The 27,986-nt window shown below is 42.0% G+C and overlaps 2 protein-coding genes, 1 long non-coding RNA gene and 1 other non-coding gene across 8 annotated transcripts in view; 1 reads left to right on the forward strand and 3 right to left on the reverse strand.

Annotated features, from left to right (window-relative positions):
• LOC112438529 (U6 spliceosomal RNA) lies at positions 1-105 on the reverse strand. Its single transcript, XR_003026945.1, has one exon. It is a non-coding gene; the product is annotated as a U6 spliceosomal RNA (small nuclear RNA).
• A 6,552-nt stretch (positions 106-6,657) lies between these two features.
• The window catches only part of LOC112438415 (uncharacterized), a 222,152-nt gene continuing 200,823 nt past the window's right edge, over positions 6,658-27,986 (reverse strand). Inside the window, exons 2-6 of one of the 4 annotated variants that reach the window (XR_008622877.2) lie at positions 16,038-16,156; positions 13,266-13,314; positions 11,704-11,884; positions 10,331-10,435; positions 6,658-6,960 (exon numbers count right to left, since the gene is read on the reverse strand). Coding sequence is in view for 1 of the 4 variants with exons in the window: in XM_055106761.2 (XP_054962736.1) it covers positions 25,404-25,538 (135 nt within the window). In the remaining 3 variants the exon portion in view is untranslated. Of the gene's footprint in view, positions 6,961-10,330; positions 10,436-11,703; positions 11,885-13,265; positions 13,315-16,037; positions 16,157-25,313; positions 25,539-27,986 lie in introns of those variants that run through there. The other 3 variants (XR_008622876.2, XR_008622878.2, XM_055106761.2) reach the window with 3 other exon arrangements.
• LOC100981897 (small ubiquitin-related modifier 2-like) lies at positions 21,190-22,246 on the reverse strand. Its single transcript, XM_034949536.4, has one exon. The coding sequence runs from the start codon at positions 22,183-22,185 to the stop codon at positions 21,898-21,900; it is 288 nt and encodes a 95-aa protein (XP_034805427.1). The 5' UTR covers positions 22,186-22,246; the 3' UTR covers positions 21,190-21,897.
• On the forward strand, positions 25,547-27,936 carry LOC106634319 (uncharacterized). Of its 2 annotated transcripts, XR_008622879.1 has the most exons (3): positions 25,547-26,036; positions 27,600-27,719; positions 27,796-27,936. It is a non-coding gene; the product is annotated as an uncharacterized LOC106634319 (long non-coding RNA). The 2 variants fall into 2 exon arrangements; XR_001337701.3 differs by having other exon boundaries at positions 25,547-27,719.

Genomic DNA, 27,986 nt, shown 5'->3' on the forward strand with positions numbered 1-27,986 from the left:
AAAAATATAGAACGCTTCACAAATTTGCGTGTTATCCTTGCACAGCTGCCGTGTATCTTCTCTGTATCTTTCCAATTTTAGTATATGTGCTGCTGAAGTAAGCACATAAAGCATGTTTGAGTGCTTAATTTGTGAGTCAGATTTGCTAGTTCTGACCTCTCCTCTGTGACCTAAGTGTTATGCCCATTTTACAAAGGAAACAACCTATGCATGGAATGAGTAAGAAACCGGCCTAAAATCATGCCCAAATCAAGAGGCGGAGCTGGGTTCCTCCTTGGGTCTGTTTGATTCTGTTTGTATTTATAACGCCTCTGTCAACTGGCTATTTTTTACTCAATAGCCATCATGATGATGCAAAGGACAAGAGTGAAGTACTATTACTTCTGGCCTGTCAACTTGGCCAAGTGTAAAATCTTAATTTTACTCAGTTCTGGCCAGGGAGCAGCAAAGTAGTTAGTCTCATCCACAGCAAGTGAATCCCTTGGTACAAGTTTTCTTGAAGGCAGTTGACTGATTTGATAATCCTGCTTCACCAGGTAATTCCATACATGACACTTCATCCACGCAAAATGTTCAGACATGTACACATTGTTTTATTATCTATGGAGATATTCTTTAAACCCTTATACATCTACTGATTGACAAATAACCATAGTAGGATTGTATGGACAGAAAGCTCAGACAGACACCATCTAAGTAAATCAACTAAGGTTTACTTCTGCAAACGACATAGAAGAAAGTCATTGTAGTCAGGATACACAACTCAAAGATAAGCTGTGCTCTTGAGTGTGGAGATATAAGCATCTGAACTTCTGATCTTTATCAGGCAGCAAGGGTAGTGATGGTGCGATGATGGAAGGTGGAGACACAATTTTGCAGATGTAATACTTCGGTGAGTGAGAGCCATACCAGACCTTCTGGAAGGCAATTAGTCACATTACAAACAGAGTAGGATAGGCTGGATATGTACCAGCAACATCTGCATCAAAGTGGAGTGCCTCTCCTCAATCATAGGGTTGCACTCTATGTGTGTACTGTATGCATTATGACTACAAACTGCAGTGTAGCACATTATACTCAGGTTGAACAAAATCTTCATTTATCACTTTCAGCCTTCCCTAGGCCAACTCAGCCTGGTCCAAGTAAGTTTCTGAACTGTAAGCCATTACCCAGAAACCTCTGTGAATCAAGCAGATAGTCTCTTAGAATAGATATGGTGCTCATCCTGCCCAACTTAAGTACCAACCAATATATGATTCCGTAGTTGAATTATAATGTGATAAAATAATAAGGAAAAAAGTAGAATGTAGGCTGGGCATGGTGGCTCACACCTGTAATCCCAGCACTTTGGGAGGCTGAGGTAGTAGGATTGCTTAAGCTTAGGGGTTCAGGACCAGCCTGAGCAACATAGCAAGACCTCATCTCTACTTAAAAAAAAGTAGGATATAAATATTTATTTATGATATGGATAGATGTTAACGATATTTATAAAAATGAACAAAATAGCTTACATAACTGCATGAATAAGACACTCCCATTAAAATATTCCTAACTGGGGCCAGGCGCGGTGGCTCACGCCTGTAATCCCAGCACTTTGGGAGGCTGAGGCAGGCGGATCACGAGGTCAGGAGTTTGAGACCAGCCTGGCCAACATGGTGAAATCCCATCTCTACTAAAAATACAAAAATTAGCCGGGCGTGGTAGCGTGCGCCTGTAGTCCCAGCTACTCGGGAGGCTGAGGCAGAAGAATCGCTTGAACCCGGGAGGCAGAGGTTGCAGTGAGCCGAGATCATGCCACTGCACTCCAGCCTGGATGACAGAGTGAGACTACGTATCAAAAAAAAAAAAAATTTTTTTTAACTGAATGTATCTCATGCATAGGAAATTTCTGTCAGAGTCAAATGCAAATCTTTAAAGTGAATATCATGAGTCATAGGATTCACCCTTTTTTTCCTTCAACATCATTTTCTGCATTTCTATAATGAGCATGTAATACTTTTAAATCAGAAATATAAAAAACAATGTTTAAAAATTCTCAGCCAGGCACGGTGGCTCACGCCTGTAATCCCAGCACTTTGGGAGGTTGAGGCGGGCGGATCACCTGAGGTCAGGAGTTCGAAACCAGCCTCAACATGGAGAAACCCTGTCTCTACTAAAAATACAAAATTAGCTGGGCGTGGTGGTGCATGCCTGTCATCCCAGCTACTCGGGAGGCTGAGGCAGGAGAATTGCTTGAATCTGGGAGGCGGAGGTTGCCATGAGCCGAGATCACGCCATTGCACTCTAGCCTGAGCAACAAGAGCGAAACTCTGTCTCAAAAAAAAATAAATTAATTAATTAAAATAAAATAAAAATTTCACAATAAAATGTAAGAAATTATTTTCTAAACCTGATAGAAAATCCATATTTATATAACAAAAGTTTGGCAGAACTGATTAAATGGAAAAAAAAAAAAACTCTGTGTGATGAAAAACACCATAAACGAAATACTAAACTCTGAAAAAATTTTGCATTATAAAACCAGACAAAGTCTGGATTTACATAATATAATAGTGGCTCCTAAAAAACAAAATATTTAAAGACAAACCACCATTGACGGTTGGTTTAATAGGCCATTGATCCAAATGGGTCATTGATATGATCAGGAAACACATAGAAAAGAAAATAAGCTATAAATATTTAAACAGACACTTTATCTGGCTAATGCTTATGGATATGTTTTCTTTTTGAGACTGGGTCTGTTGTCCAGACTGGAGTGCAATGGCATGATCTTGGCTCACTGCAATCTCTGACTCCCAGGTTCAAGCGATTCTCGTGCCTCAGCCTTCCAAGTAGTTGGGACTGCTGGTGTGTGCCACCATGCCTGGCTAATTTTTTTATTTTTAGTAGAGATGGCGGGGTTTTGCCATGTTAGCCAGGCTGGTCTCTAATTCCTGGCCTCAAGTGATCCACCCACCTTGGCCTCTCAAAGTGCTGGGATTACAGGTGTGAGCCAGTGTGCCTGGCCACGGGGCTGTGTCTTTTAAAAATACTGCTGAAATATGGTTGTTTGTGTTCCACATTGGCAAAGGTTAAAAACAGATTTATAAGGCTGGGCACAGTGGCTCATGCCTGTAATTCCAGCATTTGGGAGGCTGAGGTGGGTGGGTCACCTTAGTTGAGGAGTTCGAGACCAGCCTGGCTAGGCTGGCCAACATAGTGAAATCCCATCTCTACTAAAAATACAAAAAATTAGCCAGCTGCCTGTAATCCCAGCTACTCAGGAGGCTGAAGCAGGAGAATCGCTTGAACTCGGGAGGCAGAGGTTGCAGTGAGCCGAGATCACGTCACTGCACTCCAACCTGGGCAACAAGAGCAAAACTCTCTCTCCAAAAAACAAACAAACAAACAAACAAAACCAGATTTATAATTCTTATTATTTTGAGGTTGTATACAAAGGGCGACTTTCATATGGTTTTGGGGAGAATGCATATTGCTACTGAATATTTGTACTACTTTTTGGCAATTCTGTATGGCATTTATGATTGGTTGAAAGACTAGTTATAGGTCCCAGTGGATGATGATGATCATAATCATAATCATAAACAAACACTTATCTAGTGTTTCCTGTGTGCAAGCTAATATCCTTGGCACTTTATATATATCAATTTAGTTACCACAATAACTCTATGAAGTATGAGAAGGTGCATAAACTGTGATCCCTATTTCACAAATAAGGAAATTTAGGTACAGGGAGCTTAGTGATTTCCTGATATTCCCACAGGTAGTTAAGTGGCAGAGCTGGACTTTGACTCCCAAAGTATGAGCTCCTATCCATTCTGTGCAGTGCCTCTTAATCCCTGATCTGTATTTCTGAGCACCCCTGTGATATTTTATTAGGTTGTTATTGTGGCCTAGAGAAAATCATTAAATCTCAGTGGTGTGTGACAGTAAACATCTTTTTTGCTCACACATCTGCAGATTGCTTGGTAGTTGGTTGGCTGATTTGAGCTAGGTTCAGCTAGATGGCTGCAAGACTGGGTCTGGGTGTGCTCTACACATCTCTCATCTTTTTAGAATCAGTAGGCTAGCCAAGGAATGGTGATGACAGAGGGAAAAAGAGAGCAAGTAGTAAAACTACAATGCCTCCTATGTCCTAAGTTCAGAAATGACATGCTGTCATTTTTGCTTATATCCCTTTGGCCAGTGACAATGATATGTCTGAGCCTAATATTAAAGAGACAGGGGCCAAGTGGAGTGGCTCACATCTCTAATGCCATTACTTTGGGAGACTGAGGTGGGAGGATCACTTAAGCCTGGAAGATCGAGGCTGCAGTGAGCTGTGATTGCGCCACTGCCCTCCAGCCTGGGTGACAGAGACCTTGTCTCAAAAACAAATAAATAGATAGGGAAATACACTCCAATTCTACTGAGAGACATGCAAAGACACATGACAAAGGGTGTGGATACAATGAGGTGGTGAAGAAGTGGGACCAATGATTCTATCTACCAAAGACACCATCATGATAGTTTTCATTTCTGACTTAACTGAGCCTACCTCTCTATAGCCATGACATCATATTAGATGTTGTGATCACCTGTAATTTATTTGCCCTATACTTCCTTTCCTTTCCCTGTTCATGTGTTCCACTGCTGCCTCTTTTATGTATGGTAAACATGCCTGACAGCAATAACTTAAGCATACTGTGAGAATGACCCTGTATGGCAGATGCACCTGAATGCATGTTTAGAGTTCTGAGCTTAGAAATCCGGTAGGGGCCAACACAGAGATTCATTACTTATCTATAAGGAATATCTGAGCCTCCCACTACCCTGTCCTGTGGAATGCAGGCTGTATGGGGGCCTTTTGTTTTGGAGGTTGGTAAGGGGACAGTGCTAGGTGAAAATGCTATATGAACTACGTGCTGTTTGCAGCCTTTCTGGTTCTCCTGCCCAGTCCACCACCACTGGGCTGTGTGATTCTCCTGTCTAGCCTGCTGCCACTGGATCATCCCTGCGTGTAACACTACTTAAAGATGGTAAAATAATCAAAATTACTTTTGAGGATGTATTTCCTATGTTATTGTAGTGGAATGGATGGTGGTCTCCTATAGGAAATGCCCATGTTCTAATTCCTAGAACCTGTGAGTATTACTTTATATGGCAAAATATATGATTATGTTAAGGATATTAAGAGAAGGAGCTTACCCTGGATTATTTGGGTGGACCCTAAATGCATTCACATGTGAACCCTAAAAGAGCCAATCCTCTAAGATGGACGCTGAGTGGCTAACTGGGCCTAAATTAAAAACAGAGCCAACAGGCCATTTGCTTACTAAAGGTCACGCATATAATTTGCAGTCCTGGAAAACTCCATGCTCGCTTAACTTTGGGACTTTCATAACTGTCTGTTCCTGTTTATGTTGCCAGAATCAGCCAATAGACTGTGACCTGTGTGGACCAATCAGAACTCAGCAAGTCAAGGAATTAGAACTGAGCAAGTTTGCTTTCTTCATTTGCATAAGTGGACCAGAATGGGAAACTTGGGTGGGAAGTTTGAACTTTGTCTATAAAAGATAATCACTCTTCTACTCAGGGCACTCACAGTTAAAGGAAGGCAAAAACAACAACAATAACAACAACAACGATAACCCCTCCCTTCTCTCTGAATGCACCTTTGTTTTATACAGAATACTGTGTCTCCCTGGTTTGCAAACTGTTTACTGGAATAAACTCTCTTTTGGTTTTCTTAAAAGAAAATCTTTTCCAGTGGACTTGTTGACACTTATGAGAGGTAGGAGGAGTTTACAGACATACAGAGGGGAAGGCTATGAGAACATGGAGTAGAGAGAGAGGTGGCCACAAACCAATTAATGCCAACAACTACCAGAAGCTGGAAGAGACAAGGAACAGTTACTCTGCTAGAACCTCCAAAGAAAGTGTCGCCCTGCCAACACTTTGACTTTGAACTTCTAGACTCCACAACTGTGAGAGATAAATTTTTGTTGTTTGGAGCCACCTAGTTTGTAGGAATTTTGTATGACAGCCCTGAAAAACTAACGCAATTATCATTACACCACTTTATTGATTTATCTTTGCCTTCTACATGAATTTAATATTCTCTATAGACTTTCCAATTATTGAGATATTGTATTGATAACATGGTGAGCTCACAAAGGAAATAAAAAATGAGCAGTCATGTTCTCTAACATTATACAATACTTATACATGGCTAATCAGTTTTCTTTTACTTTTTTTTTTTTTTTTTTTTTTTTGAGATAGAATCTTGCTCTGTTGCCTAGGCTGGAGTGCAGTGGCATGATTGGCATGATCTTGGCTCACTGCAACCTCTGCCTCCTGGGTTCAAGTGATTCTCCTGCCTCAGCCTCCCGAGTAGGTGGGATTACAGGCACCTTCCACCATGCCTGGCTAATTTGTGTATTTTCAGTAGAGATGGTGTTTTACCATGTTGCCCAGGCTGGTCTCAAAATCCTGGCCTCAAGTGAACCACCCACCGTGGCCTCCCAAAGTGCTGAGATTACAGGTGTGAGCCACCGTTCTCAGCCAGCTAATCACTTTTCACTCATTAATGATCACCAGTGGACCAAAGTCACCAAAAACTATTCAAAGTTTTGCCTTGATGAGTTGATTCTCTTCAAAGAGAATTCTCGTGTAGTTAAATAATCAACACATGGAGTTGAGTCTTACACATTTATTTCTGTTTCACTCCATAAGACAGAGCAGGTGGGGATCCTGGAGAGTAGGTCTCTCAACAAAGGTAGTGGTAGAGGAGGTCTCTAAAGGTGATGGTGATGATGACGGTTTACCACTTAGTTCAGGTAAAGGAGTTGGAGGAGGAGTAAAAACTCCTCTGGGAAGAGACGGTGGTGGTAGAGATGGTGGTGGGGATGGCCCTCTATCTGCCTGTGGAAGTAGTGGAAAAGATCCTGAAATCTATGAGCAGCCCGAGGGTCCATGCTCCTGTAATACAAATAGTCAAATGTTTAAATGCTTGCAATACAATATGCAGGCCAGAATATATAACAGTAGATATTTGTGGGCTTTTAAAGAGATTATACACTAAACTTATTACTTTATTAACTCTCAAGGACCTAACAGTATCAGTATATGGAAAAGACTTGTGTAGACATATAATAAGCATTTTAAACTCAACACAATGACTACTTCTGCTAACACTCGAATGCTAGGAAAGTTGGTATCCTCATCAAAGGCCTTGTGAAATATTACTACAAAATAATGACAAATTAGATTTCATGATAAACATATGCAAAAAAAATACTCTACATGGCTTGGACCTGTTAGAATAGTTGGTTCAAATATGGATAATTAATACAAGGTCATTAGTTTGATTTCCTTGGGAGCCAAATAAGTTTATACAAAGATTCTGTCTCATAGTGTCAGTGACCTAGCTCTCTAATAATAGTAACAACGAATAGAAACTAACATCCATTTGCATGTATACTTGTCAGAGTTTTTAGATCTATCATCTGTTTTGATCCTCGTTATAACCCTGTAATGTAGGTTGGGCAAGTAGTTTCATTTCACTGCTTGTAGATGAGGAAACGAACTCCAAAAGTTTGAGTAAATGGACAAAGGTCACACAGTGTGAAACATGATCAAGATTTGAATGCAATTCTTCACACACCTAATTCAGTTCCCTTTCTACTATAAAAGACTACCCCCTCATAAATGCATGTAATTTGTCATAAGCTGAGGACAGAACTTTCAGGAATGCCCTATTGAGGGGTAAAATGAGGGATAGTAACTGAATTCTCAGAAATAAAAAAGGGGCCAGGTGCCGTGGCTCACGTCTGTAATCCCAGCACTTTGGGAGGCTGAGGTGGGCAGATCACTTGAGGTCAGGAGTTCGAGACTAGCCTGACTAACATGATGAAATCCCATTTCTACTAAAAATACAAAAATTAGCCGGGCATGGTGGGGGGCATCTGTAATCCCAGCTACTCGGGAGGCTGAGGCCGGAGGATTGCTTGAACCTGTGTGGCAGAGGTTGCAGTGAGCTGAGATCTTACCACTGTTCTCCAGCCTGGGTGACAGAGTGAGACTCTGTCTCAAAAAAAAAAAAAAAAGTAAAAATGGAAGTAGGAGGATAGGAAAAAAAACTTTATTGAAAAGAAATGATCAAGATACTGTGAAGTGAACTAGAGTGAGGCTAGGAAAAGGCCACTAGATTGTGTCATTTGGAGTTCACTGCTGACTTTTGCTTAACCTACTTTTCAATAAAATGGTAGAAACAAACCAATTCAATCAACAAACACCTAGTGAGCATCCACTATGTTAAAATGAAATCTTCACTTTCTGCATATTCCCTGCAAAGGAGAGTGTCTTGAGGAGAATGTTTAAGCATCTCCAAAAGTGAAGACTATCTAGTGAAGATTTTTAGCATGCATGGTACTTTTCCTCAAACAGAAAGTAACTGGATGTATAAACTTCAAAGGTTTTTAAAATATAGTATTTGAGGCCGGGCCCGGTGGCTCATGCTTGTAATCCCAGCACGTTGGGAGGCTGAGGCGGGCAGATCACGAGGTCAGGAGATCGAGACCACGGTGAAACCGCGTCTCTACTAAAAATACAAAAAAATTAGCCGGCTGTGGTGGCGGGCGCCTGTAGTCCCAGCTACTCGGAGAGGCTGAGGCAGGAGAATGGCGTGAACCCGGGAGGCGGAGGTTGCAGTGAGCTGAGATCGCGCCCCTGCACTCCAGCCTGGGCGACAGAGGGAGACTCCGTCTCAAAAAAATAAATAAATAAAATATATATTTGAGATTTACACAGGTGTACAGAGGGCTTTGGGATTATTAAAATGTAAGGATTTTCTTTTCTTTTTGGGATGAGGTCTCACATATGGCCCAATTTTTCTTTCTTTCTTTCTTTCTTTCTTCCTTCCTTTCTTTCTTTCTTTCTTTCTTTCTTTCTTTCTTTCTTTCTTTCTTTCTTTCTTTCTTTCTTTCTTTCTTTCTTTCTTTTCTTTCTTTCCCTTCCTTCCTTCCTTCCTTCCTCTCTCTCCCTCTCTCTTCCTTCCTTCCTTCTTTCTTTTTTTTCCTAAGATGGAGTTTCGCTCTGTTGCCCAGGCTGGAGTGCAATGGTTTGATCTCAGCTCACTGCAACTTCCGCCTCCCAGGTTCAAGCGATTCTCCCACCTGAGCCTCCCGAGTAGCTGGGATTACAGGCACCCGCCATCATGCCTGGCTAATTTTTTTTGTATTTTTGTAGAGACGGGGTTTCACCGTGTTGGCCAGGCTGCTCTCAAACTCCCGACCTCAGGTAATCCGCCCCATCTCGGCCTCCCAAAGTGCTGGGATTACAGGCATGAGCCACCGCGCCTAGCTCCAATTTTCTTTCCTTTTTTCTTTTTCTTTTCTTTTCTTTTTTTTTTGAGATGGAGTTTCCCTCTTGTTGCCCAGGCTGGAGTGCAATGGCGCGATCTCAGCTCACCGCAACATCGGCCTCCCGGGTTCAAGCAATTCTCTTGCCTCAGCCTCCCAAGTAGCTGGGATTACAGGCATGTGCCACCATGCCCGGCTAATTTTTTGTATTTTGAGTAGAGACGGGGTTTCTCCATGTTGGTCAGGCTGGTCTCGAACTCCCGACTTCAGGTGATCTGCCCACCTCGACCTTCCAAAGTGCTAGGATTACAGGCGTGAGCCACCGCGCCTGGCCAATTTTCTTTCTAAAAGGTAATATTGTGGACCCAATTATTCTCATCATCATAACAATTTTTTCTCTAAACAAGTTTTGTGGCTAGATGTGGTGGCTCATGCCTATAATCCCAGCACTTTGGGAGGCTGAGGCAGGAGGATCACTTAAGGCCAGGAGTTTGAGACCAGCCTGAACAACATAGTGGGACCCTGTCTCTACAAAACATTTTAAAATTAGCCAGGTGTGGGGTGGTATGTTCTTGCAGGAGAATATACTGGAAGCTGAGGAGAATATACTTGAGCCTAGGAGGTTGAGTCTGCAGTGAGCCTTGATCACGCCACTACCCTCTAGCCTGGGCAACATAGTGAAGCTCTGTCTAAGAACAAACAAACAAACAAACAAATAAACAAACAAACAATTTTGCTTGTTTAATATGTTGTCACAAAACATTCAGGACAGTCAAGTAATGCCTGGGTCTTTTCCACACATGAAAATGGTTGATTGTCTTAGAAAATAAAATCCATAGAGCTGTTTTTTTCCCTATAGAGTTATTTAAAATAAAATGAGAATTTGCCAAAAAGTCTGCTACTAGTCATATTTTACTTCCGTCTAACAAGAAACTTTCCTACCATAGATCTCAATGTGACATGACACAACACATATCTAGTTTCATTACCTGGGTTCAATATTGCTGGAGTTCTGTTCTGAGCGTCTTGATTTTTTCTTCCTTTTTTTACTTCTTGGCTTGAAGTTAGGATTGGGCTCTGAATTCTTAATTTGTCTGCAATGATCACCACCATAAATATACACTTAATAAGGTATTTTCAGGACATCTCTAAGCAATATTACATATGAAATATATAGAGCATTTTTTGCTCCTTGAGTTTTCACACCCTCACTTATTGACTATTTTCATGATAATTAAGTACTCATGTGGGGGTGGGGCTGGTGCCGGTGGTAGAAGTGGCAGTAATGAGGAAATAGATCCCCAACTAAAGGCAAACCATCATGTTTTCATTCCTAGAAAAAAAAAATCAGCCTTGGTAACGTGGTGAAAACCTGTCTCTACAAATAAAAAAAAGAAGAAGAAGAGAAAAGAAAAGAAAAAAAATTAGCCAGGTGGGGTGGTGTGCACCTGTGGTCCCAGCTATTAGGGAGGCTAAGGTAGGAGGATCCCTTGAGCCTGGGTGGGGCTTGAGGCTGCAGTGAGTCAAGATCATGCCACTGAACTCCAGCCTGGAAGATAGAATGAGACCCTGTCACAAAAAAAAGAAAAAGAAAAAGAAAAAGAAAAACATGGGTGGACCAAACATTTTTCTTCATTTATCATGGACATTTTAACTGTTTTGTGCTGAAATTCAGATCTTAAAAATAAACATGGTTTTTACATGTTTTATGCCATACATACACAAAGTCCTGGAAACAACCCAAATGTCCAGGAACTGATGAATGAATTAGCAAACTGTCACATATCCATACAATATAATACTCATCAACAACAAAAATGAACCACTGATACATACAACAATATGGATGAGTCTCAGAAGCATGGTGCTGAGTGAAAGAAGTCAGAAACAAATGGATCATTATTCTACGATCCCAAGTATATGATACTATAAAAAACCAACACTATATGCATAGAAATTAGATCAATGGTTGCCAGGGGCTGGAAGTAGGTTGAAGGCATTGAAATACAAAGAAACCCAATGCAACTTTCTGGAGTCATAGTATGGTATAAGACCACCACTTCTCGTGTTGTCTTTCCCAGTTTCTCCCCAACCTCCCCTTTTCCCTAGTTTATAAGACAGGAGAAAAGGGAGAAAGCAAAAAGTTGGAAAGAAACAGAAGTAAGATAAATAGCTAGATGACCTTGGCGCCACCACCTGGCCCTGGTGGTTAAAATAATAATAATAATAATAATAATATTAACCCCTGACCAAAACTACTGGTGTTATCTGTAAATTCCAGACATTGTATGAGAAAGCACTGTAAAACTTTTTGTTCTGTTAGCTGATATATGTAGCCCCCAGTCACATTCCTCACGCTTACTTGATCTATTATGACTCTTTCACGTAGACTCCTTAGAGTTGTAAGGCCTTAAAAGGGCTAGGAATTTCTTTTTCGGGGAGCTCGGCTCTTAAGACGCGAGTCTGCCGACGCTCCCGGACAAATAAAAAACCTCTTCCTTCTTTAATCCGGTGTCTGAGGAGTTTTTCTGCAACTCGTCCTGCTACAATAGAAAGATTCCATATCTTGATTGTGATGGTAGATAAATGACTATATGTATTTGTCAAAATTCATACAACTCTGTACACCTTCAAAGTGAATTTGACAATAGGTGAATTATACCTCAACAGAAATAAAAGCATATGTTCACACAACATGTGTTCCCACACACAAAGGTACCTAACAGCTTTATTTGTAATGATCAAAAACTGGAAATACCTCAAATGTCCATCAACAGGAAAACAGACAAACTGTGGCATATCTATATAATGGAACACCACTCAGCAACAAAAGAAATGAATCATTGATGCACTCATGGATGAATAACAGAATAACTATTCCAAGTGAAACAAGCCAGACAAAAAAAAAGATCACACTCTATATCATTCCATTTATTTGAAACTCCAAAAACCTATTAAATTTTTTATAGTGATATACAGCAAATCAATGACTGCCAGGGGATGGCAGGGCAGGGAATGGTATGAGGGGAGGATTACAAAGGGGAAGGAGTAGTTTCTGAGGTGTTGGATATTTTCAGTATCTTGACATGGTGACAGTATCACAGATGTATACATACATAAAAATGTATCAGATTAGAGCCGGGCACGGTGGCTCATGCCTGTAATCCCAGCACTTTGGGAGGCCAAGGCGGACAGATCACCTGAGGTTGGGAGTTCAAGACCAGCCTGACCAACATGGAGAAATCCCATCTCTACTAAAAAAATACAAAATTAGCCAGGTGTGGTGGTGCATGACTGTAATCCCAGCTACTCAGGAGGCTGAGGCAGGAGAATCGCTTGAACCCAGGAGGCGGAGGTTGCAGTGAGCAGAGATTGTGCCATTGCACTGCAGCCTGGGCAACAAGATCAAAACTCCGTCTCAAAAAAAAAAAAAAAGTATCAAATTATACACGTCATTCTATTATTTATAAATTTATTTTTATAGAGTTACTTATAAATAACTTCATTGTATTTTACAGTATGTATGATTATATCATAAAAAATATATATACACACACACACATTTATATTATTTTATTTAGAGACAGGGTTTCGCCATGTTGTTCAGGCTGGTCTGTAATTCCTGGGCTCAAGCGATCCACCCCCCTCAGCCTCCCAAAGTGCGGGGATTACAGGCGTGATCCACCATGCCCGGTCCAACATATTTCTTGAACTACTTCTCAACTGATAGATATTTCACTTGTTTACAGTGCTTCACTATAATGCTACAAAAAATATCCTGTAGTTATGTTTTGGGTCCAGAAATATAAAGTACTGTATAACTGAAACAATATTAAAAACTCTTACCAAAGAGAAAGAGTAAAATATGTGGTAAGAGTAGATTATTAAGTAAAACAATAATATCTAATATATAGGATGCTTTACCTTTTATGAACTTTCCTCTGCTGTTTTTGTTCACTTTCTTCAACTTTTGCTGAGTCCACGCAAGAATTATTAAGATTAAACAAAAGCAATTAGAAATTATGTCACCTCCTTTAGGCAAAGGTGGCTGCCAGCCGATAACTCTACTATGCAGGCTATTATTTTTATGTAATTGCCAATAAAGAGAAATTGACCTATACCACATATAAAACATAAGCTACCATATATTCTTTCTTAGATAACTTACTGAATAGAGATTGTCAAGACCAAGCATCCGTGAATGTATTTGACCACATTATCACTATTTTAAAATGGTTTAACGTATGTTAAACTTTTATGATTATAGAATTCTTTAAAATTTCTTTTATAATTTATTATGGGTGACTCCATGTTTAAAATGGTTTAAAGGTTCCATGTTTAAAATGGTTAAGACTCAAATGACCCTGAAACTAAAAGCAATGAGAAGAGGATACACAATAACACTCATTAACTCAGGATTCCTAGTGAAAGATTTTGCTTACATAACATTGGATCGAGGTAGAAAGTATACGCATATAATGAAAGGAACTCAGGAACATTCAAATCGTCCAGATGGATGCTTTTTCTTTCAATATATCTATAATTGCCTTAATAATAATTTAGTCCTGGTTAAACATAAACATGACATAGTATGACATAAATAATCTCTTTGGAGCAATAATGTAGGTTTCATCACTGTGCATACATAGGGATCCAGAACATTGGAATGTGATGGATATGTCTGCTATGTTCATTGCACTGATTCTTTCACAGATGTCACCTATGGCAATATTTATCAAATAGTACACTTTAAATAAGGGCAGATTCTTGTCTGTCAATTATACCTGCACTACTACACCTTACAAAAAAAAAGAAAATCTGCGTGGCTGGGGCAAACAACTAAGTAGAAGAGCAGTAAATGATGAGGGCAGAGTAACCACATCTTGTTGACAACGAGTTGTGGCTGGTTCTTATTTTAATTCTAATTTTAAGGGAAAGCCCTGGAGAGTTTTAGGCAGGGGCCTGATATGACCCGAATGTTGGAAGACACAAGAATCACATATATGTATGAAATTGGAAAACACTGAGCTCTTTGGAGAGGTCCATAGGTGTCCTTGAGGTTCCTGAATTTGTGTGTACGTGCACATCTGCTTTTTATAAAAATTCCCATACCATTCACCAGCTTCTCAAAAAGGTCCTTGAAAATAAAATATTGGCCAGGAGCGGTGACTCACGCCTGTAATCCTAGCACTTTGGAAGGCCAAGACGGATGAATCGCCTGAGGTCAGGAGTTCAAGACCAGCCTGGCCAACATGGTAAAACCCTGTCTCTACTAAAAATACAAAAATTAGCCGGGTGTGGTGGCAGGCACCTGTAATCCCAGCTACTCAGGAGGCTGAGGAAGAGAATCGCTTGAACCCAGGAGGTGGAGGTTGCAGTGAGCCGAGATTGTGCCACTGCACTTCAGCCTGGACAACAAAGTGAGACTATGTCTCAAAAAAAAAAAAAAAAAAGAGAGAAAAAGAAAATATTAAGAACCACTCATTTATTGGACCATCATTTTAGTTGAGGAAATTGAAACCTAGAGAAGTAAAATGATTGGTTCAAAACCAGGGTGACAAGTTGATGAAGTCATAATAGGTTTATGATGCCGATCACCCTCTCTCACCTGGTCCCCTTATCTCTCCCTGCCCCCAATACTTTTGATAAATAAAACATAATCATAAGGACCTGGTACACAGCACAACAAGCCAATGTCTGCTGAACCTTGGCTTCAGGATTTGCCCAAGTTACCAAGAGAGTGTGTGTGCTGATCCATTCAAGATTGGAAGCCAATAGAAAGGTTTGAAAGTACTCTAATGACTTTCTCATGAAATGCATATAACTTTCTAAATTGCCCACAGTAAGCATGTATTATTAAAACCACAAAGAAGAATACATCATAAATAATAAACTATTTACCTTTGATTGTTACTGTGAGCCTACTCTGTGCTATGGAGAAAAGAATAATATATAATTGGCATGCTACAGATGTAGTTTTCTTTCTTGAAATGCACCACAAATAAGTTTATGCTGGATCATTTCCAACAGCAATTTCAGTAAGGTGTAAATAAAACTGCTTAACCAGAAGGCCACACAGCAGAGTGCACCTCACATGGGAAGGTTCACACAGCCTTCAGAGATCCCAGTGTAGAATGCCAGGAGGGTCCTTTTTTCAGTAATCCAAGGGGACAGACAGGATCACCTCAAATTGTTTCCCAGCTCTACAGTTTATAGAAATATCAGGCTATTTTGATAGCCTTGCAAGGTCCCAGGTTACTAAAATAACCCTGCCTTTCATTGCTCAATGTTGACCATTGAGAACATGGCTATGATGCAAGCCAAAGCCTAATGAACATACGGTTTCTACCAAACCTCCATGGTACCAGTACAAACTGGATGAAAACATTTCAGAAAGTTATACTTCCAAATATCAAGGCATTTAAATCTAGTTAAATAATGACCTTTTCTGGGGCTTTCAGTTTAATCTGAGTTCAGCAGTGTTAGAACTTATCAAATAGGTTATTTTCAACCCCACAGGGAGAACTCTCATGATCATCATAATTAACAACTCTAACCATAGAGTATACATGGACACAGTGCCTAACCAGATATTAAGAGAGGAAGTTCAGTGAGAGATGTACCTTTAAAAATGAGTCTATTGTACAGAAGGGAGTAAAACACAATCAAAGGACAATTGAGAATTGTGTTACATACATATCAGATGCGGGACATCAGTTTTCGATCTTCATCTGTGTTTGAAGTCTGGGTCCACACCACCACAGGGCCATACCAGCTGTAAATGATAGTCTTCTATTTTCTTAAAATAGTCTGACCTGAAAATGAAAGTATTGTTGAATTCCTTTGCCACAGACACAAACCAATTTTCCCAAGTATTCAGCAAGGAAAAACAAAAAAACAAAAACAGTATTTTTAACTATTTAAAAGATAGCAAGGGCCAAGCATTGTGGCTCACATCTGCAATCCCTGCACTTTGGGAGGCCAAGACAGGCGAGTTGCTTGAGCCCAGGAGTTTGAGACCAGCCTGGACAACATAGCAAGACCTCATCTCTATTTAAAAATAAAGTAAAATAAAATAAAAACATAACAACAACAATTTAAAAAGACCTTCAAGCCACTACACACCCTGGGGAGAAATTAGCCTAAGGCTGAAGCTGGTCTGGCCTTTATAGAGCCACACCTATTGTGATGTAATCAACTATGACCAATTAGTAACCTCATATGGTAATGTCTGGGATTCAGACTTGTGGTCAAAGATACTGAACAGGCTTTTCTGCTTACTTAAGCCATTGTTCCTTTTCTGAAGTTAATGAAATAAATAATCTCTTAGGTCCACATCCAAACACACGGAAATCTGTTCTCACCTGTAGCTTATTGATTCCAATCATGGTTGAGTATCCTGACATTGGGTGTGAAGCAACAGTTTGGAATTCATACAGCATTGTTACTCAAGTAGCTATAAACACCTTACAAAACTGGACTGAACCACTTAAGTGAGAGGTTATTGCAAGGATCTGTTTATACATATTCCCAAAACATCCATTTTATAGAAGCATACACAGTTATTATGCGTGGCTATAGCCTCAATTTGTTCAAAGCATCAAAGGTCTGAAACCATGTCCTAATTGTGTGAACCATGAAGGTAACTGTGGCCTTAATCCTGACCAATTCACACTACCAAACAACAACGCAGCACCTCTTGCATCAAAATTGGGGAACATTACTATTTGTCAGTGATGAATACATTGACAGGGAAAAATCCATGGGAAGCTTAGGATACTCTCCCTCATTGCAACCCCCATCCCCAGATAGCCACAGAGCTCCTACATCTCCTCCCTCAGATCTTTCCTCTGGTGTCTCCTTCTCAGCAAGCCCTTAGCAGCACAATCTACCCAGAAGTGCAAATCCCACACTCACCCCACAGTGTTCCCCTTCCCTGCTCAGTTTGCTGTGTAGCACATATGACTATAATGATACATACATATCTTATTGATCCTATTTTATCAGTCTCCTCTACTAGAATGTGACCTCCACGTGAATCGGGATTTTTTTTGGTCTATTTACTGGCTTTACTTTCTACATTAAGAACATGATGAACATACACTAGGTGTTCAACAAATGTTTGCTGAAGAAATTAATGAAGGTCACCTTTGTTCACCAGTCCTAATCTTTATGCCATTCCCAGAGGTGACCTTGTCAACAGTATAGTGCACTTCTTTCAGAACTTCCTTCCACTTATTACATTCTGATTCAAAGGCCCATTAAAAATTGATACCTTGTACCTCAATAAAGCTGCTGAATATTTTTACAGTACTTTAAACAAAAATCACCTTTCTTCAATCCTCTCTTGAAACCCAAGAAATTATAGCTCTGTGAATGTGACCATAATCAACTCTTTATTTGTATTATTATTATTATTTTTTTGAGACAGAGTCTCACTCTGTCACCCAGGCTGGAGTGCAGTGGCATGGTCTCACCTCACTGCAACCTCCGCCTCCCAGGTTCAAGCAATTACTCAGCCTCCCGAGTAGCTGGGATTACAGGTGCCCACCACCACACTCAGCTAATTTTTGTATTTTTAGTAGGGACGGGGTTTTACCATGTTGGACAGGCTGGTCTTGAACTCCTGATCTCGTGATCCACCCACCTTGGTCTCCTAAAGTGCTGGGATTACAGACGTGAGCCACCGTGCCCGGAGGTATTTTTATTTTTTTAAGACAGGGTCTCATTTCGTTGCCCAGGCTGGAGTGCAGTGGTGCAATCTTGGCTCACTGCAGCCTTGACCTCCCGGGCTCAAATGATCCTCCCACCTCAGCCTGCTGAGTAGCAGGGAACACCATACCCACCTAATTTTTGTATTTTTTTTGTAGAGATGAGGTTTCGCCATGTTGTCCAGGCTGGTCTCCAACTTCTGAGCTCAAGCAATCGGCCCACCTCGGCCTCCCAAAGTGCTGGGATTACAGGCCTCTGCCACCACACCCAGCCCAATTCTTTTATTTGTGATATTTTCACTCATAGTTCTCAATAATATAGTCAAACTCAAATTTGGTTGTTCTTGTTTACTCTTTATTATGGACAATTTGAAAGCTGATAGAAGAATGTATCAAAAATTTCATGTACCCACCAACCAGCTTCAATAATAATTACCATTTTCTTTTTTCTTTTTTTTTTTTTTTTTTTGAGAGAGTCTCGCTCTGTCGCCCAGGCTGGAGTGCAGTGGTGGGATCTTGGCTCACTGCAACCTCCGCCCCCTGGGTTCAAACAATTTTCCTGCCTCAGCCTCCCAAGTACCTGGGATTATAGGTGCCCGCCCCCACGCCCAGGTAATTTTTGTATTTTTAGTAGAGACGGGGTTTCACCATATTGGCCAGGATGGTCTTGAACTCCTGACCTCAGATGATCCACCCACTTCGGCCTCCCAAAGTGCTAGGATTACAGGCGTGAGATACTGCACCCAGCCTAATAATCACCATTTTCTTGAGCAGAGATTGTACCACTGTACTCCGGCCTGGGCATCAGAGCAAGACCCTGTCTGAAAACAAAAGCAAAAACAAAAACAAACCCTAAAAAACAAACAAACAAAAAAAACACCATTTACGTTCTATTTGCTAATTTTTTGAGCTTAAATATGTAAAAATATATTCCAACTATCATATGAATTCACATATGAATTATAACAAGCTATATAATCCATGCAGTCTACAATAATATGCAATGTAAACAATAAGGACATTAGGGAAAAGTAATCAAGATGCCATCATTGATTCTAACAAATTATAATTATTCTTTAATGGCACATGAAAACATCCATGTCCAATTTCCCTGTTTGACCTAAATATGCCTCTTAAATTTTACTTGTTCTTATTAGGATCTAAAGAAGCATCAGGATAAATAGCTAATGTATGTGGGGCTTAATATCTAGGTGATGGGTTGATAGGTGCAGCAAACTACCATGGCACATGTTTACCTATGTAACAAACCTGCAATTTCTGCACATGTACCGTGAAACTTAAAATAACTATTACAGGGCCGGTCACTGTGGCTCATGCCTGTAATCCCAGCACGTTGGGAGGCCGAGGCGAGAGGATCACCTGAGGTCAGGAGTTTGAGACCAGCCTGGCCAACATGGTGAAACCCCATCTCTACCAAAAATATAAAACAATTAGCTGGGCATGGTGGCGGACGCCTGTAATCCTAGCTACTCAGAGGCTGAGGCAGGAGAATTGCTTGAACCTAGAAGATGGAGGTTGCAGTGAGCCGACACGGTGCCACTGCACTCCAGCCTGGGTGACAGAGTGAGACTCTGTCTCAAAAAAAAAAAAAAAGAAAGAAAGAAGAAGTATTACAGATAACATTGATTCAAATATTTCCTCTTCATCTTCTAATCTGTAATCTGTAACAACTCTCCCTGTTTTTTTCTTTGCTATTCCTTTGGTGAGAGACTAGTTTATTATTTGTCCTGTAGAATTATTCACCTTCTACATTTCACTGTATCCATTCCAGTGCAAAACATATTCCTTTTTAAGCAGAATATCTTGTCGTTAGATCTATGGATTTGGTTAGATTTGGGTACAATTTTTTTTGGCAGGAACATTCATAGTTGATACTTTGTACTTTGATTGCATGATATCAGCACTCACATATTATTATTATTTTTTGAGACGGAGTTTCGCTCTGTTGTCCAAGCTGGAGTATGGTGGCGCAATTGCTCACTGCCACCTTCTGCCTCTTGAGTTCAAGCAATTCTCCTGCCTCAGCCTTCTGAGTAGAGTAGCTGGAACTACAGGCATGCACCACCACACCCGGCTAATTTTTGTATTTTTAGTAGAGACGGGGTTTCGCCATGTTGGCCAGGTTAGTCTTGAACTCCTGACCTCAGGTGATCCGCCTGTCTCAGCCTCCCAAAGTGCTGGGATTACAGGTGTGAGCCATCATACCTGGCCACACTCACATATGTTTTGCATATATATGATGTAAAAGATCAGTGAGTTGCAGTATTCTCACCTTGATTCACCCATATTTTAAAATTTCCCACCAATCTTGTACCTAAATTTTATTGAATCTATCTGCTGGTTTATTTTTTATTGTTGATAAGCAGTTCACGTATCATATAAATTCACCATATAAAAATGTACAAGTCACTGCTTTTCAGCACATTCAGAAAATTGTGCATCCATTAGCACAACCAATTTTAGAACATTTTTCTAAAATGAAAGCTCCCCTCCCCTCCCCTTCTTTCCAGAGTTTTACTCTTGTTTCCTAGGCTAGAGTGCAATGGTGCAATCTTGGATCACCGCAACCTCCGCCTCCCAGGTTGAAGCAATTTTCCTGCCTCAGCCTCCAAAGTAGCTAGGATTACAGGTGTGCACCACCATGCCCAGCTAATTTTGTATTTTTAGTAGAGATGGGTTTTCTTCCTGTTGGTCAGGCTGGTCTCGAAGTCCTGACCTCAGGTGATCCTCTTGCCTCGGCCTCCCAAAGTGCTGGGATTACAGGCATGAGCCATGGCACCCAGCCAAAAGCTCCATCTCTATTAGTAGTCATTCCTTATTCCCCCTTCCCCAGCCCCTGGCATCCACTAATCTACTTTGTGTCTGTTTAGATTTGCCTATTCTGGCCATTTCATATAAATGAGATCATGCAATCTGCATTCTTTTGTGTCTGGTTCTTTAATGTATTATAATATTTTTAGGGTTAAATCCGCATTGTATTATGTATCTGTGCTTCATTCCATGTTATGGCTAAAATAATCCATGGTATGCATATAGCACATTTGTTTAAACATTCACCAGTTCATGGGCATTTGGGTTGTTTCTCCTTTTGGGTTTATGAATAATGCTGCCACAAACATTCATGCATAACTTTTGTTTGAATATCTGTTTTTAGCTCTCGGGTATATACTTAGGAGTGGAATTGCTGGATCACATGGTAAACCTATATTTAACTTTTTTTTTTCATTTTAAACAAGCAGTTTATTTAAACAAGACGCTTGACTTGAAGGGAAAAGTATCTAGGATTCTTTTTTGTTTTAGAGTAATTTATCCCTACTTAAAGACAGATTGCCCTACATGTAGCAGCTATGTACGAAAAAGTTATAAAATTGTCCTTGGTTTTACAATGATAAATGAAAATCATTAAAATTCTCCAATTGAAAAAGGTATGCAAGGATTTTTATGTTGTTGTTGTTGTTTTTTTTGTTAAAACAGTGAGAGCAAAATAACTTACTGGAATATAAAGATAAGAGCGGAATGAGCATGCCACTAATGGAGAAAGGGGGTATTTTCACAGAATCAGTATTTTTCCCCATCCCGTCTCCACTTGATGTCAATCAAAACATATCATTGGCTGTTTAGTTTAAAAAAATGCAATATGCTTGTGTACATATAGCAGTTACTTTATGTACAATAAAGGAATAGGGAAGGGGGAAATGAAAGAATAGAGAAAACTATACGGTAGTAGTCAGGATGTGGTGGAAGCAAATTGCAGTTTTCTAATTGAGAATGTAATCTTGGTCTTTAAAGAACAGAGTTCTGGAGTAAAGAAGCAGGTTCCCTTTTCAGTAGACACCTCCCGTCTGCTGTTGGAACATATCAATTGTATCTTCATCCTCCATTTCCAACTGTGCAGGTGTGTCTGTTTCATTGATTGGTTGCCCGTCGAATCGGAATCTGATCTGCCTCACTGACAATCCCTGTCGTTCACAATAGGCTTTCATTAGTTTACTAAGTGGTGTATGCCTCTTAATCTTAAACTGCACCACAGAACCATCCTGCCCCGCCACCTTCAAATTAATATGATCGTTGTTCTCAGTCTTGACTCCTTCCTTGGGTTTTTCGTCGGCCATGGCAAGCGCCGGAATCTCCTCAGCTGCGTTTCACAAAAGAGGTACCAGGTCCGCACCAAACGAGCACACAAGCAGCACCAGGAGCTGCAGAGGAAGGAGGCGGCAGCGATGGACCAGGGCAGAGGGTGCGCGCACGTCGTGCGCTCCCTCCTTCCACCCTGCGTGCGCGAGCACGAGCCGCCGGAGCCTCCCATTCTGTTTAACTTTTTTTATTATTTCAATAGGTTTTGGGGAAACAAGTGGTGTTTGATTACATGGATAAGTCCTTTAGTGGTGATTTCTGAGATTTTGGTGCACCCATTACCGGAGCAGTGTACACCGTACCCAATGTGTAGTCTTTTATCACTTGCCTCCTTCCCACCCTCCCCCAACCCACATCCCCAAAGTCCATTGGGTATCTATTTTTTAGACGGAGTCTCTCTCTGTAACCCAGGCTGGAGTGCAGTGGAGCGATCTTGGCTCACTGCAACCTCTGCATCCTGGTCTCAAGCGATTCTCCTGCCTCACCCTCCTGAGTAGCTGGGATTACTGGTGCGTGCCTTTACACCCAGCTAATTTTTATATTTTTAGTCGGGGGGGGGGTTTCACTATGTTGGCCAGGCTGGTCTCGAACTCCTGACCTTAAGTAATCCATCTGCCTCGGCCTCCGAAAGTGCTGGGATTACAATTACAGGTGTGAGCCATCCCGCCTGACCCATTGTATCATTCTTATGCCTTTGTGTCCTCACAGCTTAGCTCCCGCTTGTTAGTGAGAACAAACGATGTTTGGTTTTCCATTCCTGAGTTACTTCACTTAGAATAATGGTCTCCAATTCCACCCAGGTTGCTGTGAATGCCATTATTTAATTCCTTTTATGACTAGTAGTCCATGGTATGTATATATATGTGTGTGTATATATATATATATATATATACACACACATACATACATACACATATATTCGTCACTCATTGATGGGCATTTGGGCTGGTTCCATATTTTTGCAATTGCGAATGGTGCTGCTACAAACATGCGTGTGCAAGTGTCTTTTCTGTATAATGACTTCTTTTCCTCTGGATAGATACCCAGGAGTGGGATTGCTGGATCAAATGGCACTATGGTTAACTTTCTGTGGAAGTGCCAAATTGCTTTCGATAATATTAAATATCTATCTACATCATTTTACTTTCCCACTAGCAGTGTATGACAGTTTCAATTTCTCTACATCTTCACATACTTTTTTGTTTGTTTTGATTTTGTTTGTTTTTTTTGAGACCAAGTCTTGCTGTGTCGCCCAGGCTGGAGTGCAGTGGTGTGATCTCGGCTCACTGCAAGCTCCGCCTCCTGGGTTCACGCCATTCTCCTGCCTCAGCCTCCTGAGTAGCTGGGACTACAGGCGCCCGCCACCACGCCCGGTTAATTTTTTGTATTTTTAGTAGAGACGGGGTTTCACTGTGTTAGCCAGGATGGTCTTGATCTCCTGACCTCGTGATCCGCCCGTCTCGGCCTCCCAAAGTGCTGGGATTACAGGCGTGAGCCACCGCGCCTGGCCTCACACACTTGTTATTTTCAATTTGGTTTTTTTTCTAGCCATCCTAATAAGTGTGAGGTGTATCTCCTTGTGAGTTTCCTTTGTATTTGCCTATTTGCCTAAATGAATGATATTGAGCAGCAGGTGTTTTTTTTTTTTTTTTTTTTTTTTTTTTAGATGGAGTTTCGCTCTTGTTGCCCAGGCAGGCATCCTATACTGAGCTGCTTGGCCGTTTGCATGGAGAAAGCAAAGGATTTGCAGCATGAGAGCCTGGCATGTTTGGATCCATCCTGCCACCTTAATTCACCTTGGCAAAACCATTTAGCCTCTGTAGACCTTGGTTTCCTGGCACAATGAGTGCTTATTGAATCTGTCCGTTCAGGGAATGTAGACAGAAAAAAGGCTATGACTTAGTTCTCTGTGTCAGGCGATGGACATTCCTCCCTTAAATAAAGGAGGAGAAAGACAGGGAAGTATCCAGAGAGGGGCAGCTGAGATTCATAGCTCAGTTACTTTTTGGGTAATTCCACCTGGGGTGAGGGGAAAGCTCTTTTCAGTTTCCATTTTCTACAACGTGGAGTTGTGGCAGAGCCTTAACCCCTCCCCCAACTCTCCCTTTAGCAGGTGAAGGCAGCTGCCTGACAAGAATAAAGCATCACCTGTGCCCATTTATGCTCCTCCTCCCCCCACCTCCTGGTAATTCCCACCCACCTCTGCCCAAACCGCAAGGGAATGAGTAAGAGAAAAGGTCTGGGAGTATCTGGCAGCAGGTGGTCTTGGGGTGGGGGTGGCGGACTGAGAGTGTGAACGTCAGTTGGTGAGGAGTGAAATGGAGCCAGGAAATTCTGAGAAGTTGGAGCTGGTCAAAGACCAGTTGTAGTGCCCTCAGAGGCCTTAGATTTCTTTTTAAGTGTCTCTTTTAAGGTGAGTTCACTGGAGAGTGTACCTGGGCAGGAATGACTTTGGTTCCCACTGAAAACACGTTTCTATTTGTGAAAAAAAAAATTCTCCCAAAAACCAATCAAGGACTACATTGTGAAGAGAAAAAAAAAAATTCCACAACATCTTCACAGTCAAGTTTTTAAGCAACCCGAATAGCTTGCATGATTCCCATGAGCCTTGGGAACTTACCAGGCTATTATTTTTAAAGGACCTTTATTTGCATCTCCCCTCCCCTTAGGGAACAAGGTGCTGGGAGGATGCATGCCCCAAGTTAACACTCCTCAGAGTACTGTCATCAACAGATTATCTTCATTTTCCTTAATACGCTACAGGTGTCCCCATTCTGCAAGAGCAGCAAGTCCCTTTTTTTTTTTTTTTTTGAGACGGAGTTTTGTTCTTGTTGCCCAAGCTGGAGTGCAATGGCGCGATCTCGACTCACCACAACCTCCGCCTCCCAGGTTCAAGCGATTCTCCTGCCTAGGCCTCCTGAGTAGCTGGGATTACAGGCATTCGCCACCAAGCCCGGCTAATTTTGTATTTTCAATAGAGACAGGGTTTCTCCATGTTGGTCAGGCTGGTCTCGAACTCCCGACCTCAAGTGATCCACCCGCCTCGGCCTCCCAAAGTGTTGGATTACAGGCGTGAGCCACCGCGCCCGGCCGCAAGTCCCTTTTTTCAAAAGAAAATATCAATCAGAGGACTGGTCAGGCAGGGGAAACCTGCGAGTCGCTGTCACTCCTTCGGCCTCAGCACATCCCCACCCACCTAGGCGGCATACGCGCCACCAGCAGCATCCCCTGGAAGGCTGCAGAAGCAGCGCTGGGCCCCTAGCAGTTCCAGAAAAAAAGTGGGAGGTGATAGGGCACCGGCAGTGTCTGGTCTTGGGAAGACGCCTCTCACCTGGGGAGGGAAAAATTGAAGCTTTCAATAACGTCAGGCATACAGATGATACAAACTTATAACATCGCCTGAAAGTGTACTTGCTTAAGCTTCTTTTTCCTCTAAACCGTTTTGTGAATGTTAAACAGTAAACTTTTCATTTTCTCGATACATCAGTCTCCTTTGCCCTCTTGCCAGCGAAGACCTTACTCAAAGGAAACAAATGGGACAAATAGGTACTCCTCAGCAATTAGCTAAGACAAGAGGTTTCCCACCCAACTTTCCCAAAGCTGCCTCTCTCCGCCCCTTCTTGCACCAGGAGCAGGCTGAGGACACCCCACTCCTACCCTGGGCGGAGCCGGCTCTAGGAAGACCGGATTCCTCTCCCTTCCCCTCCCCGGATTCTTTCAGCCCTCACCTCCCAGGAATGGGGAGGGGGCATCCTACCCCATATCTGAGGTGCGACTGCGGGACGTAGAGCGGACTGGGCCTTTCCCGCTGGCGCGTGGCCTCAATCAGGTAGGTCTCCTTCGCCTTTTCTTTCCTTTATTTGCCTTTCCTTTCCTTGACACAGGACACGAGATCAGGGTTTGTGCCATGGGCAGCCTTTCTGGTGCAGAGGACCTTCCCTGCCCTCCGGCTTCTGGGCAGCCAGTGCCGGGCGCGCGACCTTGTGCAATGGCGGCTGCAGCCGAGCTGGCTCCAGCGTCCTGCAGGCATCGGAGGGCTTTCGGGAGCGTTTTGGACGCCGAGTTTTTGCCGCTGCCTAAGTTTTAGTTCTGGCAAGTGCAGGGAGGTCCTTCTAGTAGAGCCTTTCTGGCCTTCCCCGTCGGGAGCCTGGAAGCGTCTCCTGTGGCAGGGCGGGCAGAGGGAGAAGGGTGCGCCTGCAGATTCCTTCGCCCCACTCGTGTTCTCCCCACTTACATGGCTGAGTAGGTGTGCGCTCTCATTCGGTTTAGATTGAGTGGTTGTTAAACCACGTGGCTGCCCTGCCCACAGGGGCTGGGCTCCCCGTAATGTAAAACTGTAGAAGAAACATTTCCTCTAACGAATAATTGAACAAAAAGAAATACAGCTTCAGGCCGGGCGCAGTGGCTCACGCCTGTAATCCCAGCACCTTGGAAGACTAAGGCGGGAGAATCACTTGAGACCAGGAGTTCGAGTCCAGCCTGGCCAACATGGTGAAACGCCGTCTCTAAACAAAAATTAGCCACGCATGATGCCGCGGGCCTGTAGTTCCAGCTACTCTGGAGGCTGGGGCGGGAGGATTGCTTGTGCCCAGGACTTTGCGGCTGCAGTGAACTGGGACTGCTCCATTGCACTCCATCTTGGGCATCAGAGCCAGAGCCCTTCTTTTAAAAAAAGAAAAACGGCAATATACTTCATTTCCATATATGCACTTAACAACGTGGAAGGACAAGCCCTCAAAATTTTCAGGGACTTGCCTGGGCGAGGTGGCTCACACATTTAATCCCTGGACTTTGGGAGGCCAAGGCGGGCGAATCACAGGGTCAGGAGTTCGAGACTAGCCTGGCCAACATTGTGAAACCCCGTCTCTACTAAAAATACAAAAAAATAGCTGGGTGTAGTGGCGGGTGCCTCTAATCCCAGATACTCGGGAAACTGAGGCAGAAAAATCGCTTGAACCCGGGAGGGGGAGGTTGCAGCGAGCTGATAACCTGCCAATGCACTCCAGCCCTGGTGACAGAGTGAGATTCCGTCTCAAACAACAAAAATTTCAGGGCTTTCACATTTTCATCTTTCTACAGTTCTGTAAAATAGGATTTGAAATGGCCGTGATTATTAATGAAATAAAAAGAAGATTATAAAGAAATAATTTAAGGTATCAAAGATGATAGAAGATAGTCATAATAATACAAAATATTGATACAAGTTGGACAAATTATGTAGACAAAGAGTCAAAAAGGAAAGAAAACACAATTACATTGGTTATTTCTAGAGGGCAGTGCTCAGTGTGTGTGTGTATTTGTATGTGCACATGTTTCTTGTTACTGATACTGAGGCAAAAGTTTGGCTTTCTTTTCTCTTCCCTTCTCTGATTCTTTCCTCCTTTCTTGATAGGGAGTCTTCCTCTGTCACCCAGGCTGGAATGCTGTGGCACCTTGAAGACTCACTACAGCCTCAACTTTCTGGCCTCCAGCAATCCTCCAAACACATCCTCCAAAGTAGCTGTTATTACAAGTGCGCACTACCACACCGGGATAGTTTTTGGTTATTGTTTGGATGGGTCTTTTATTAATATTACTATTTTTTGCAGAGATGGGGTTCCGCCATATTGCTCACGCTGGCCTAGAACGGCCGAGCTCAAAGAATCCACCTACCGTGACGTCCCAAAGTTGTGGAATTGCAGTGCTTCACTGGCCCCGGCCTTATTTCCAAAATGAAATAAATCACATAAGTTCTCTGGTGACATGTAAAAACCCAATTCCCGTAACAGCTTTCCCAACG

Source organism: Pan paniscus, chromosome X (assembly GCF_029289425.2).
Source record: "Pan paniscus chromosome X, NHGRI_mPanPan1-v2.0_pri, whole genome shotgun sequence".
NCBI lineage: Eukaryota > Metazoa > Chordata > Mammalia > Primates > Hominidae > Pan > Pan paniscus.